At 28.9% G+C, this 13,901-nt stretch overlaps 1 protein-coding gene across 1 annotated transcript; it reads right to left on the bottom strand.

The window, feature by feature from the left end:
• LOC126743701 (nose resistant to fluoxetine protein 6-like) lies at positions 1–9,746 on the bottom strand. The gene is made up of 13 exons (XM_050450914.1): positions 9,486–9,746; positions 7,110–7,306; positions 6,811–7,055; positions 6,684–6,757; positions 6,439–6,632; positions 6,238–6,386; positions 4,403–4,589; positions 4,156–4,349; positions 3,961–4,099; positions 568–754; positions 368–510; positions 180–311; positions 1–126 (listed from the first exon to the last, which is right to left on the bottom strand). Exons 1-13 carry the CDS (start codon positions 9,700–9,702, stop codon positions 73–75), a joined length of 2,112 nt encoding a protein of 703 aa, XP_050306871.1. The 5' UTR covers positions 9,703–9,746; the 3' UTR covers positions 1–72.
• Positions 9,747–13,901: the final 4,155 nt, after the last annotated feature.

Below are 13,901 nucleotides of genomic sequence, written 5' to 3'. Positions count from 1 at the left end.
TTTTAAAAACTATTCCTTTTTTATTGTTAAAATTGTGTAACTCCATTGACAGTATTACAAAAAAAAAAGTTCCTACACGCCATTCTTTTGTAAATTTTTTTCTTCAATGCCTCTTTCATCTACTACCTAAAAAACAAATTTAATTAATTTAACACATTTTCTTAAAACATTTTACGTACATTGACGTCTTTGTGGGCATCACCACGCCCTAGCAAGTACTTTTCTATTGCCAAAACGGGAGATTCAAATGCCAGCACCCAAAATAGCGAAAAGGCAAAACTCAACGTAAAGGCACTCCAGAACTTCTCACTCTAAAATAAATATTATTAGCAAACCTTCTCACATATATTCTAACACATAAACTTACCATTTCAAACAACGAAAAATATCCGGGTTGTTTTTGTGAAAAATATATAACTAGAATGATGTTCAGGTGCACCAAAAAGATACTGTAGGTGAATCTGGCTAGTACTTGAAAGATCGGCAAGGATAAGAACCAATTTATTATACCTAGAAAAGATTCCTAATTAAGATGAAATTAGAGGTAAAATTGCGAAGCATTTTTACCTCCGTAGCCAATAGCGCATGCGAAAATTATCCAGGCTACGCCCAAAGCCCAGGCAGGTCTTGCGAAAGTGTTCCAGAAAGCATTTGAATATGGATGGTAAGTTTGGTTATAAAGACTGTCATGTCCAACGAAAATACAGGCTGGAAGGCCTGCCAATGTTATCGTCCAAAGGGTAAAAACCAGCCACTGAAAAGAAAATTGAGCCACTGGGTTAAAGTTTAATTATGATGTTTAACTGTATAATTTAAATTGCTAGTTATTTAGAAGAGCTCATTAAATTCCATGAAGAAATTACACTTTCTTTGGTAAATATGCTTACTACAAATTTCGTATTTCTAATAATAAAATAAAAGGTTTACTCATTTCTTTAAAAAAATATGTACTTATTAAAAATTCCAATAATCAAATATAGGAATGAAGTGAACAGCTTCTTGATTTGTATAGAAGCAACTGCTAGATTTAAAGAAATATAGTTAGGAACATACGCATTTATTATTAAGGCTAAATGAAAAATGGTAACATATAAACCACTAAAATCAACTAAGAATAAAGGCCATATTTTAATAAGAACTAATATTTCTTTATAATAGAAAACGAGAGCATAAGAAAAGACGAAATGTAGGAAGAAATGCCATTAATTCAGCAAAAACTTATCCTCATCTAGACATAAACTCAGACCACAATCCCCAAAGAAAAATCGTCTTGCCATAAAACCCACACTGGAAATCACCTTATTTTCTTTGATTAAATTCAGTAGGATTATTTATTTTATCTAAAGGCAAGACATTGGAAAATATGACTTCTGTGTGCAAATTATTCATATGAGTCATATAAATTGACAGTATAATATAGAATTTGGTGTAATCTTTAGACTATATCCTCAAAAACCTTAGGCCTTAGACTGAATAATTTTATAAATTAATTCTTCATCAAGCACAATAAATAATAATTTTTTTAAGTTGTTTAGGAAAAATACCTATTTAATTCATTTACGTTTCTTAAACTACCAGCAGTAACTTTGCTTTTGTTTTCACTATACTATTTCGAAATTTTTTATTCAAATGTACTTTTTTACCGCTAATTGAAGCTGTACTTAAATTTCTCAAATCTTTATAACGATTATAATAGAAATAGAATCTCTTGCGCTTGATTTACGAAGGTTTTTTTGTTAGTCGAATGTCGTCAGTTATCCACGGAGTATATGGTTTCTTCTGTTAATTTTTTACTTTCAATGGAGCAATGATGCAAACCAAAAACATTTAATACCTATAGTCCAAGTTTAAAAAATATACTTTGCGATCAAGTAAATTGAGTCTCAAGAGGCTCCCTCTAAGTCAGCTTGAACTTGGATTAAGTTAAAAAAACCTAAAAGAATACTTATTATTGTGTACACGTTTAGCTTAACGCAAACCGCAAAATGATCTAAAACTCCCAAGATTTTTCCTTCTAACAGTATCAGAAAGTTGTAACAGTTTAAATCCATTAATGTAGGATCTTAAGGGGGAAACTCTTGTTGGTTCCAAAACGAGAATTGAAGACATAGAAAATAACAATTTTCTTCTTGGCCAACGTGTTTCTTCTTTCTTATTTTTTTTTTGTTTATTCTTATTTAAAAATTTAAAAAAATTAATTTTCTTACTTTAATTGCAAATTTAATTAATATAATTTGTATATATACTATTTATTAGTTTTAATTATTTTATTAATTTTTAAACAGTCATCAGGCATAGTCATAAGTCAAGGCATAATTTAACTTTTAATTTTTTTCTACTTTGGAAGGATTGAATATTTCATTATTTTAGAATTTTCCTTTTAATTGAATCATTTTAAAAAATATACATATAATTTTTTTAAACTAAATTTGTTTATTTTTTTAATTCTTCATGGAAACGACTAGACTAGAAAATAGTTGGTCGCCTTTTAATTATGCATAAATTAAATTTTCTAGTTTTAATTACAAATTATTACTCAGAAAGTTGAATATTATTAAAATTAAAAAAAAAGGAAATTAATAAAATCATTTAATTGAATTTTTTTAAAATTTTTGTACAGGGTGTCCCATAGGATAGGATGGCACATTTAATTATTTAGGAGAACCATGGTCACCTTATTCGATTTGAAAATTGGAAACGACAGATGTGCTAAAAATATTTTTTTTATTTTAAAAATTACGCGATGTTGCCGCTTCTCAGCTTAACCAAAATGTCTTTTTTATATATTTTTATATTTTCATGTTCTTGACAGTTTCTGTATCTATATTATTCTTTTTTCTCAAGATACTAATTTTCTTATCGTGAGTTACTCAATATTCAAAACTAATTTAACAAAATTATTAGAAAATTCCAAGACATTACAGATAAATAGAATGTTATATTTAAAATAACGAAGACTATGCCAGTTTACCGTAAAATGACAACAACACATTTTTTAATCTCTTTTCGAGAAAGAAAATTAAAATAAGCCTATTATTCTTTTTAATAAATTTTCCCCGTAATTTTTATTCTTCTCAAAATCACATTTTACTATTTTTTAATTGAAAATTGCTTCATATTTTTATTTTACAACTATTTTCGTTAAAAATGTATTTAAAATTCTTTAATTTTGTTTAAATACTTACTAAAACCACTAAAAAACATTTTTTTACCTTTTAATTTTGTTTTATTATAAATATTCTGAATTTTATTGCAAATTGCTTTAATATATTATTTTACATATAAAAAAAATCAATTATTTAAAATTTCCATAAATAAAATTAAAAAATAAAACAATTTTAACCAGTAATATTTTTGCATTTAAATTATTTTTATTTAAGGAGTGATTGGCACATTCGACTATTCAGGAGAATGTCAAAGCTGTTCCTTGAAAATTGTCAACGTCGAATAGAGCTTAAAAATTATATTTCTTTAAATATTTGTAATTATGCAATATTGCCGATTCTAAGCTGTATCGATAATGTTGTTGATATTTGACATATAACACCTTAGACATTTTTATATTTTTATTATTCTTGCACAATTTTTGTATGTATATAAATACTAATCATTATTAGTTTTAAAGATGGTAATCTTCTTATCTAAGGCAATTTATTGTTGAGATTAATATTTAATATTATTGCTTTTAGTTCACATATAAGTGGTTAGATCCTTAAGTAAAAAATCCAGATGATGAACCAGGTAACTGGAACGATTTGCATGAATCTTTGACCATGTATAAAAAATAAACGCTGAAAGTAATGGCTTTCTTTATTCCCTATTATATTTAAAATAACGAATACAATGTCAGCTTAGCGTAAAAATGGCAACAGTAAGTACTAAAATAAAAATATTAAAGAACTCACTGTCATTGAGTCACACGTCTGACTCTGTACTATTGTGCACTTAATGTTTACTTACCTTTGCCATTTTAAAAGAAATCAGCTGATTTTCCAGCTTCAACTTGGCCAAAATATATCCCAAAAATCCTCCAATAAACCAGGTGGAGGCCCTTGTGTATGTCTGGTAGTAGTAGTATCTCCCATAGTTCAATTGCTCACTGTAAAGTACTAAATCTAATTTAAAAAAAATATATTGAGAAATCACATTTTTTACGTGTAAATATTGGTCAATAAAGCCTTCATCTGAAAATGCCACGTGGCCCAAAAGGATGCTCCCATAGAAGCCACCATTGCGCATGTCATAATTAACAGCCCGATTTTCGGGTATTTAGGCAGAAACAGCAGAAATATGGGAGAAATCAGGTACAATTGCCAGTCGACGTTTAGGTACCACGTTTGAACTAAACACTACAAATTTCAATCATTTAGCATACAAAATAGTACTAACTAAATATACTAACAAAATTCACAAGATCTGCAGCGGATCCTAACCCCACTAAATTGTTAAAGTAGGTTATGGTCAACCACCAGTTGGTTCTGCAAGGTTTCGCAACTATTACGTCCACTTGAGGGTAGTATGGTCCAGAGCCCGCGTATTTGGTAAGAAATGCTGACGCTAAGATAGTTGCTATTATTGGAGGAGTTAACCTAAAAAATATTGATGCAACTAACATAATTTGACTCAGAATTCAATGCTCTTAAAATGGTGTTCAGAAGTGTTATGTCAAAAGTTTTGAAGATATCGTTCCTATAATAGGCTTTCTGTAATTCAAGAACAATTGTTACATTAACTACTTCAGATGAGTTAATGAGACATTATTGGATTTTAAAAGAAATGCTCCTAAAATGAGGTTCAAAGGGGTGTAACTAAAACTATGTGTACTTTTCCTATTCTTTGTACAAATTTCTATATTTTTCTTTAATTTAAGGTATTTTAATATATAATTTTTATTATTTAATTATATTCTAAATTAAATCAAAACGTCGAAAACAACAAAAAAAATTAAAATTAAAAAGAAAAACAAAAATTTTAATCTGTTGGTTTTTAATTAGTCCTCCCACTGGGGACATTTAGTTTTTATTATTTGAAGCTCTCTATTTCTTTATTTAATTTCCATTATTCCAAACATTATTTTTTATATAGTTTTTATAATTCTCAATTTATAACCTTTTCTTTTCCTTTTAATTGTTATGTGAAGTCTTTAGGTCTTAGATTTGTTTTATTCTTTTTAAGCATTTTATACAGGGTGTTCGAAAAATAGACGGAGATATTTCAATGGGTGATTCCTTTTAAAAAAATGTGAGAAAAAGTTTCTATAAACATGGGTCCGGAAATGCACAGTTTTTAAGATACAGGGTGATAATTTTTTTTTAAAGGCCAATAGGAAAAATATATTTTTCCTTTATGTATCTAGACAGAGAAAAAGCTAAATTAGTAACAAAAGAAAATAAAGCGATGTTTACCTCATTAGAGACGTTTAATATTTATTATAATTTTTTCTTTAAAACTTTCTGAATTTTTTTTATGAGCTTTTTTTATTTAAAATATTCTACCTATATTAATTACACATTTTCTTAAATTTTATTTTTATATATTTTTTAATGAGCAATGACTGTTTGCTTTTTAATTTAACGACTCTTTTAATATTTACACTTTTATCTATTTTTTTTTAAATTTAATTTTTAAGAATTCAACCCGAAAAAATAAATTTTTAATAATTTATATATTTTTTTTTAAATTCTTTAACAACATTAAAAATAAAATTACCATATTTTTTCAAAAACTTAATTTGTTATAATTTTTATTAATAAACTGTTAGTTCGTATTACGGTTAAAACCAAAACAAACATTTTAGTCTGTTATATAAAACATCTGGTCGAGAAATTAAATTTTTATTATTTTAAATTCTTTATTTGTTTGTTTAATTCCCGTTATTGCAAAAACATTTTTTAAATAAGTTTTAAATGTATAAATAAGAAGTAAAAAATTATTTTTTAAAAATAATTTTTTACTTCAATTAGATTGTGAACTCCCTAGGTCTAAGATTTGTTTTATTCTTCTTACGTTTTTTATATAAAAGTTTTTTTTTATGTTTTACGCCTGACGATGCCATTAGGGTCAAAACACGAAGAGATTTATTATGTTTGTGATCGTCCCTTTACCTCTTATTTATTGTTCGGTCAGTTAGAGAAAAATAGACAAGTTTATTATTAGTTTCCACCAATCCTACCGCTGCTTCTTATATAACACGACAACTTCTAATAGAGTCAGGTCAATAAGAAAACATATTCTTACCTTATATACCTATGCAGATAAAACCCAAAAATATTAAACCGTTTTGCTTTCATAAAACCATATACCACCAACATCCCAGTAATGACGAAAAAGGTGTCTACACTCAATGGAGCGTTGCCCAATATCATACTTTGAGGTTTGGCAAAATACTATAAATAAATATAGTTTATTTATTAGACTAAAAAAAATATATTTTCTTACTTTAAAAATATCAAGGATATTAACTGAAGGCCCGTACAATGAGCCATACATACAATGTCCATAGATCACCCACATCATACTAAGGAACCTTATGCCATGCAACGAAGAGAATTCACCAGGATTATTTGATACTTTAAACAGTTTTTGTCCATTAGTGTATACCGAGAAAACTATCAATAAAGGATGCGGTTTCTCTAAAAATCGTTTCAATGAACCTAGAGTATCATAAAGCAATTAATACATACGATTACTATTCGAGCATTTCATATCATAGACGGTCGATAATATCATTAAGATGATGAAAAGTCCAAAAAATGACCTGGAATTAAATTAATAATAACATTCAATGCATTAATAGTCTGCTTGACTTACAGCGTCATAATAGCCCCAATATCGCTTCTCATTTGGCTTCCCAGATCCTCCTTCACTTGACAAGTGACATTTAAGAAGAGATCAGAAGTAAATGTGTTAAGAACATCTTGTAGGTCGTGATCAGAGCATTTGTCAGGGATACAAAATGCTATGGTGGGCAAAAATGCTTGCTGATCAGAATCATCCGAGCCTGCTTGTGAGGACTTAAGGAATTTGAAGAAATGTGGTATTTCTTTGGGAGGATTCTACAAAAGGGATTAATATTATAATTTATCCAGATTAAACCAGTCATTTCTTACTTGAATTCCCATAAGTGAACTAGCCTGCACTAAAGACTCTTCTGTAGAGGCCGAAGTATAGGGTAGACTAGCCAAACAGTATTTTCCTTTAACATCCTCCTTATTGCTCTTTATATTTAAGCATTGCTCATACCGTCCTGCCCATGCTACATTATAATCTAACACACCTGATGGTATCTTAAAGCTCGCATCTATCACTGAAAATAAACAATTTTGTGAATATTCTACGCAATAATTTGTTACTAATTTGGGAATAATCTGAAGTAGTTTTAGGAAGTTATTATTATTTTTCGTAAAAGTACCACAAGGATTATTATGATTGTATTTTGTCAGGTGTTACATTTTGAGTATTTTTGATAAATGTTGTTCAGTCAAAATAATGAGTCATATTGATAATGCAATTTTTAGAAAAATTGCTAGATGTGTTGTAACTTAATGAAACTAATTGTGTTATAATAATTATTACATGTTGTTAAAGGTATAAATGTATTGAATTAAAAATTGCTACGGGAACTGGACTGATTCCAGGTAGACCCTGAGGTATCTCTGTTGGTATAAAATATTTTGCTAAATGAAGTATAAATATGAGGTAGACATACCAAGAATCTACGTATCTTTATCATTGTAAGCCTGATTTATTCATATAGAACCTCTTAAGAAAAAAAAACGTAATTTTTTTCTGGATATATCAGTCCCAGAGAATCAATATTAATAGCCTCTTAAAGGCTGCTCTAATTGCCTTAAAATTAATTTAAAAAAATCATTAAAAATATTTTGTCGGTTTTAGGGAATATGACGTTGAAATACTAGGAACCTGGATGTAATTTAAATGAATCAAAAGTGAACCTACACTTAATAGGAAATTTTGTATTTGAATTTATTGAATTACCAGTTAATGGTACATTCTGAATAATTAAAATAGCCTGATTTATTCATACAGAACCTCTTTAGAAAAAAACGTAATTTTTTTCTGGATATATCAGTCCCAGAGAATCAATATTAATAGCCCCTTAAAGGCTGCTCTAATTGCCTTTAATTTAATTAAATAAACATTAAAAATATTTTGTCGGTTTTAGGGAATATGACGTTGAAATACTAGGAACCTGGATGTAATTTAAATGAATCAAAAGTGAACCTATACTAAATAGGAAATTTTGTAACTGAATTTATTGAATTACCAGTTAATGGTACACTCTGAATAATTAAAATAGCCTGATTTATTCATACAGAACCTCTTTAGAAAAAAACGTAATTTTTTTCTAAATATATCAGTCCCAGAGAATCAATATTAATAGCCTCTTAAAGGCTGCTCTAATTGCCTTAAAATTAATTAAAAAAAATCATTAAAAATATTTTGTCGGTTTTAGGGAATATGACGTTGAAATATTAGGAACCTGGATGTAATTTAAATAAATCAAAAGTGAACCTATACTAAATAGGAAATTTTGTAACTGAATTTATTGAATTACCAGTTAATGGTACATTCTGAATAATTAAAATAGCCTGATTTACTCATACAGAACCTTTTTAGAAAAAAACGTAATTTTTTTTGGATATATCAGTCCCAGAGAGTCAATATCAATAGCCTCTTAAAGGCTGTTCTAATTGCCTTTAAGTTAATTAAAAAAAACATTAAAAATATTTTGTTGGTTTTAGGGAATATGACGTTGAAATACTAAGAGCCTAGACGTAATTTAAATGAATCAAAGGTGAACCTACACTAAATAGGAAATTTTGCATTTGAATTTATTGAATTACCAGTTAATGGTACATTCTGAATAATTAAAATAGCCTGATTTATTTATACAGAACCTCTTTAGAAAAAAAACGTAATTTTTTTCTGGATATATCAGTCCCAGAGAGTCAATAATGTAGCTCCTTAAAAGCTGCTCTAATTGCTTTTAAATTAAATAAAAAAACATTAAAAATATTTTGTCGGTTTTAGGGAATAAGACGTTGAAATACTAAGAGCCTGGACGTAATTTAAATGAATCAAAGGTGAACCTACACTAAATAGGAAATTTTGCATTTGAATTTATTGAATTAGCAGTTAATGGTACATTCTGAATAATTAAAATAGCCTGATTTATTCATACAGAACCTCTTTAGAAAAAAACGTAATTTTTTTCTGGATATATCAGTCCCAGAGAATCAATATTAATAGCCTCTTAAAGGCTGCTCTAATTGCCTTTAAGTTAATTAAAAAAAAAACATTAAAAATATTTTGTCGGTTTTAGGGAATATGACGTTGAAATACTAGGAACCTGGATGTAATTTAAATGAATCAAAGGCGAACCTACACTAAATAGGAAATTTTGTATTTGAATTTATCGAATTACCAGTTAATGGTACATTCTGAATAATTAAAATACTTACTTCGTAATGCCCAAATATCATCTCCATTAGAATTTTGGAGATTTTCTAAAAACAACTTAAGCTGATCCACACAATTCTCATTCACAGAATAAACGCTTTTTCCATTTGAAGAATTTTTTACGATTTTTATGACCTCGTTGGTGTAATTGGTCGAAAACCCGTAAACCTCCAATGAAAAAACCCCAATTAGAACCAACACGAGCCTTGCCAAGTACATTTTGTTTACCTTAACCAGGTTAAACTGAGTAAGGGAGTCATTTATCTATAAATTTTATTTAATTTTTAGAGTGTCTTCGTTAGTATACAGGGTGTCAGAAATTAAAAAATATTCAGCTTAATTGTGACTTAATTCGGTTTTTTTTGGACATGCTATGTTCGTGCGAGACAATATTATCTGATAAACGGTTCAAGTGGCTGTATTGTTCTGGAATCATTAGTTTATAGACGGTGATAATGGTTAAGATAATATTCAAATTTTAAGATGACATGCTTGTACATTGCACGGGTCAATTTCCGTTATTAATAACTTAAATGAAAGTAAAATCAGCGATTGATCGCGTCATAATTTTCCTTTCATTTTAATTGGTTTGCTTGATTTGGAGCTTATTTAAATTTAATTAATACTTAAGGAATGAAAGACTTTAAAAGATATTTTAGAAATGCGCTGTTTTTAATAAAATTAATCTGTCTTTCATAATCAAAAAAAACCACCTTACAATTTGTTTAAAGAGAAACTTGAAACAACCAAAAACAATTTACGCAAAAGCTCTCTAATAACTCGATATGTTTCAAGACAGCTTTGACAGATGAATAATTCTTTAAACGTCACTTGTCAAAATGATCATAGGGATCACTAGCCACGTCAAAACCTTAATATTATTTTTCCCAGGTCACTATTAGGTTTGTTTTCCTTCGTTAAATGACTTTAGTTCAATGACAAGTTATAAAAAAACGGACTCAATTAATTAAGAAATAATTTGCTTTATTTGGAGCTTATTTAAATTTAATTAATACTTAAGGAATGAAAGACTTTAAAAGATATTTTAAGAATGCGCTGTTTTTAAGAGAATTAATCTGTTTTCCATAATTAAGAAAAACCTCTTTACAATTATTAAAAAAAAACTTCAAATAATTAAAAACAATTTACGCAAAAGCTCCCTAATAACTCGATATATTTCAAGACAGCTTTGATAGATAAATAATTCTTTAAACGTCACTTGTCAAAATGATCATAGGGATCACTAGCAACGTCAAATCCTTAATGTTATTTTTCCCAGGTCACTATTAGGTATGTTTTCCTTCGTTTGACTTTAGTTAAATGACAACTTAAAAAAAAAAAAGGATTTTAAAGCCTTTTAAAATGGACTCAATTAATTAAGAAATACAGCTTTTCTTTGATAAAACAGTTTAATTAAAAGAAGCATGAAAGTATCAATTATCTTATTAGCACTGACACTGTTAACGTATGCATTTGACCAATCACATATTTGGTCTGGATATTTCACTTTAGGGTCTCCTGGATCTACCTACCAAATTGCATTATTCCACTAAATATTACCTACAAGTGATCTTAATACTCGTATAGTTTTAATACAGGATTAATATGAGAGCTACAAGAAACCTTGCAGTTGTCTCGTTACATTCAGAACGACGAAACTAACTCAAAACCGTTGGAATTTTTCCAATAGTGCAATATGCATATGCATCACGAAAACACTGGGTAATAAAGGGATTTGATCAGAACTAAAGGAATAAGAGCAATTGAATGAAAATGAGGAAAAAGTCATTATTTGACATCGTTTTTGAGCCTAAAAATAGGCAATAAAAATGCGAGATTTCGGATTACGTAAAAAATACGATCTTGCAGATAGTCTCGTTGGATTGAGAAGGACGAAGTTAAGTTAAAAAATGGTGGAATTTTCCGAATAGTAAAAATAGAAGCCGAAATATCGACGTTTAAAGTTTGCAATTTTTAATTTTTCAGGTATACCTCCCGAAAATTGCTTTTTTTCCAACTTGCTTAGATCAAACTAGCCTTACTGGATCCAGTAGGCACCAAGGAGAAGAAGAAGAAATTGACAGATAAATTAATAGAGAGCTTTAGAAGAAGAAGACGTTTGAGATATAGTTTGTCTCTCATAGTTTATTAGGGAACTTTCACGCATATTAATTTTAATAATTTGTCTCGATATCAACAGTAGGTAAACTTTTTCAAGGCTCTACTATTTGCAAAATAGACTCATTATACAAATCTAGTAAATAAATCATGCTAATGCAAATTGTATAAATAAGAAATAAAATAAAAACATGTAGAACACGCTTAGAAGGTTCTCTACAAAGCTTAAACAAATTCAAAATGTAATCCATTAATATTCATCCGGCTTAGTTAAGCGCCATTCAGTCAGTTCTTAGACTTTTTAAAAAATCCGAGCTAATAAAGAGAGATTTTTCCTCCGGAATGAATAAAAGCCCCCTTAGACGCGAAACGTTAAAATTAGCCTGTATTGAGGTATAAAGCGGTTTCAACAAACTCGGAAAAGAAAGTGGCGCTTATCATTTTTCTTAACGAAAAATATTTAACTTAATTGCCTGGGAAGTGTGCCCGGAAACCTAAAAATGTCAGGGGATTATAATATGGCCTAATAACTAAAATATTTCTTTTCTCATAAATTTTGATGGTTTCTGGAGTATTTCCTTTTAAAATTCCCAGCGAAAAGCGTACATTTTTCCAGCAACACAAAACTTTTTTGTAAATTTCCTCGTCTCTAATTTTCTCGCTAGCAACTCCTTTTAGGATAATCGAATTTGCTTCCGAAAACTTCTCAAACCCACTTTTCAGATGATTTTTAAAATCTGTACATTCATTATTATTCTTACGTTCCCTGAATGTTCAGCAGAAGGTTCCTTTCTTATTTCCATATCGTTTAGGACATCTAAATTAAACTTCAAAAACCTTATTTCAAGGAAAAGCCCTTATCTAAAAAAAGTTGAATATTCGGACACATAACCCTATTTTAAAGAGGCACTGCACATAACAAAGGGAACGAATAACAGCTTTTCACGAAATTGCCATTTTCGCCATCATCGCTGTTTCTGAAATGACCGGGCCTTGGAAAGCGAGTGAAAAGAAAAGGGAAATGCTGTCGTCGTAAATTTTAAATATAAAGTCAAGGGACCTCATTCGAAGACAGTCGACGTTATTATTTTCGCCATAAAGGACCGCAATAATTTTTCATTTAAAAAAAAAAGGAAGGGCATGAAATCAAATTGTTTGCAGTTTAAATATAAAATGACATTTGTGGGCAAGAAAGGTGCTGATAAGTTCATGTTAAATGTACGTCAAATATTAGACAGTTCGTGAAACGAGGTGTAAAAGTTCCTAAATATTTGATGAAATTTGGTAGAACTTCTGGATGTGAGATTGACCTCATTATAATATTGCTTTTGCTAAAGCTCTCTAATAATTCACTTGTCAATTTCTTATTCTTCTCCTCCTTGGTCTCTTTAATCTGAGAGTAAAATTCTTCTATTTTCTCTTCTTCATGTTAAGTCGTAGGTGCATAATATATACCTGTATTGCGTTAGTGATAATTTGTGGAATATTCAATTATAGGCGCATGACTCTTTGGTTGATAGACACAAAATTAGTTAATCAATCCTACTCTGTATTCATATGTACCTTTCATTTATTGTTTCGGAATATCATCCTCTGTAACTTTCTTGAACCGAGCGATATCCTCTCACTCACTCCCATGATCTCTATGTTCGATCTTCTCATTTCTAAGAGCGCATTCTAAATCTTACCAGTTCGTTATTTTATTACTCACAAATTCTTCTGAAAATTATTTTAGATGTATCCAAAAAATCAAATTTAAAATTTAAAAAAGGTACACGTTTTTCTGTCTAACATTCGTTCGTAGAGCAAAACCAACCAAAAAAAACGGTTGACATATCTTTTCACTACTTTGAATAATTCAAAACAAAAAAACCTTCCAATTCCCTTGAATTGCAAAGCAAATATTTACCATCAAGTAAACGACCTTTACCATCAACTTGCTTGAAATAATTTTTGAATTTATACCTTCAGTAAACCATTTTTTATTTGTTCTCAATATGGAAGGCGAAACTGAGATTTGAGACAAATTTAACTCTTAAATTACGCTTTCCTGCAACTATTGGCACGATTGTTAGTATTGATTTTGATTCTCCTCAATTAACGTATGTAATTTGAGTTTATTTTATATGCAACATCATTTTACAATTGATGGAAACGATTTTCCCATAGATAGAAAATATGCTTAGACAGGATTTAGTCAAGGCAATGGTAGGAGGAACAGTTAAAAAAGTCAATTTTTTTTTAGATTTAATTTTTAGAATCATAATTTTAAATAATATAAACAGTGATATAGAAATCAA

The sequence above is a fragment of the Anthonomus grandis genome, chromosome 13, assembly GCF_022605725.1.
Source record: "Anthonomus grandis grandis chromosome 13, icAntGran1.3, whole genome shotgun sequence".
NCBI classification, from domain to species: domain Eukaryota; kingdom Metazoa; phylum Arthropoda; class Insecta; order Coleoptera; family Curculionidae; genus Anthonomus; species Anthonomus grandis.
This window is presented reverse-complemented; position numbering and strand designations above follow the sequence as displayed.

Excerpts from the sequence above, each read along its gene's own strand:
- LOC126743701 (XM_050450914.1), bottom strand. The coding sequence starts at position 9,702 with ATGTACTTGGCAAGGCTCGTGTTGGTTCTAATTGGGGTTTTTTCATTG. Across the intron at positions 755-3,960 it reads TTTCTTTTAAAATGGCAAAG|TGGCTGGTTTTTACCCTTTG; the intron begins GTAAGTAAACAT and ends TTTTCTTTTCAG. Across the intron at positions 511-567 it reads ATGCGCTATTGGCTACGGAG|GTATAATAAATTGGTTCTTA; the intron begins GTAAAAATGCTT and ends AATCTTTTCTAG.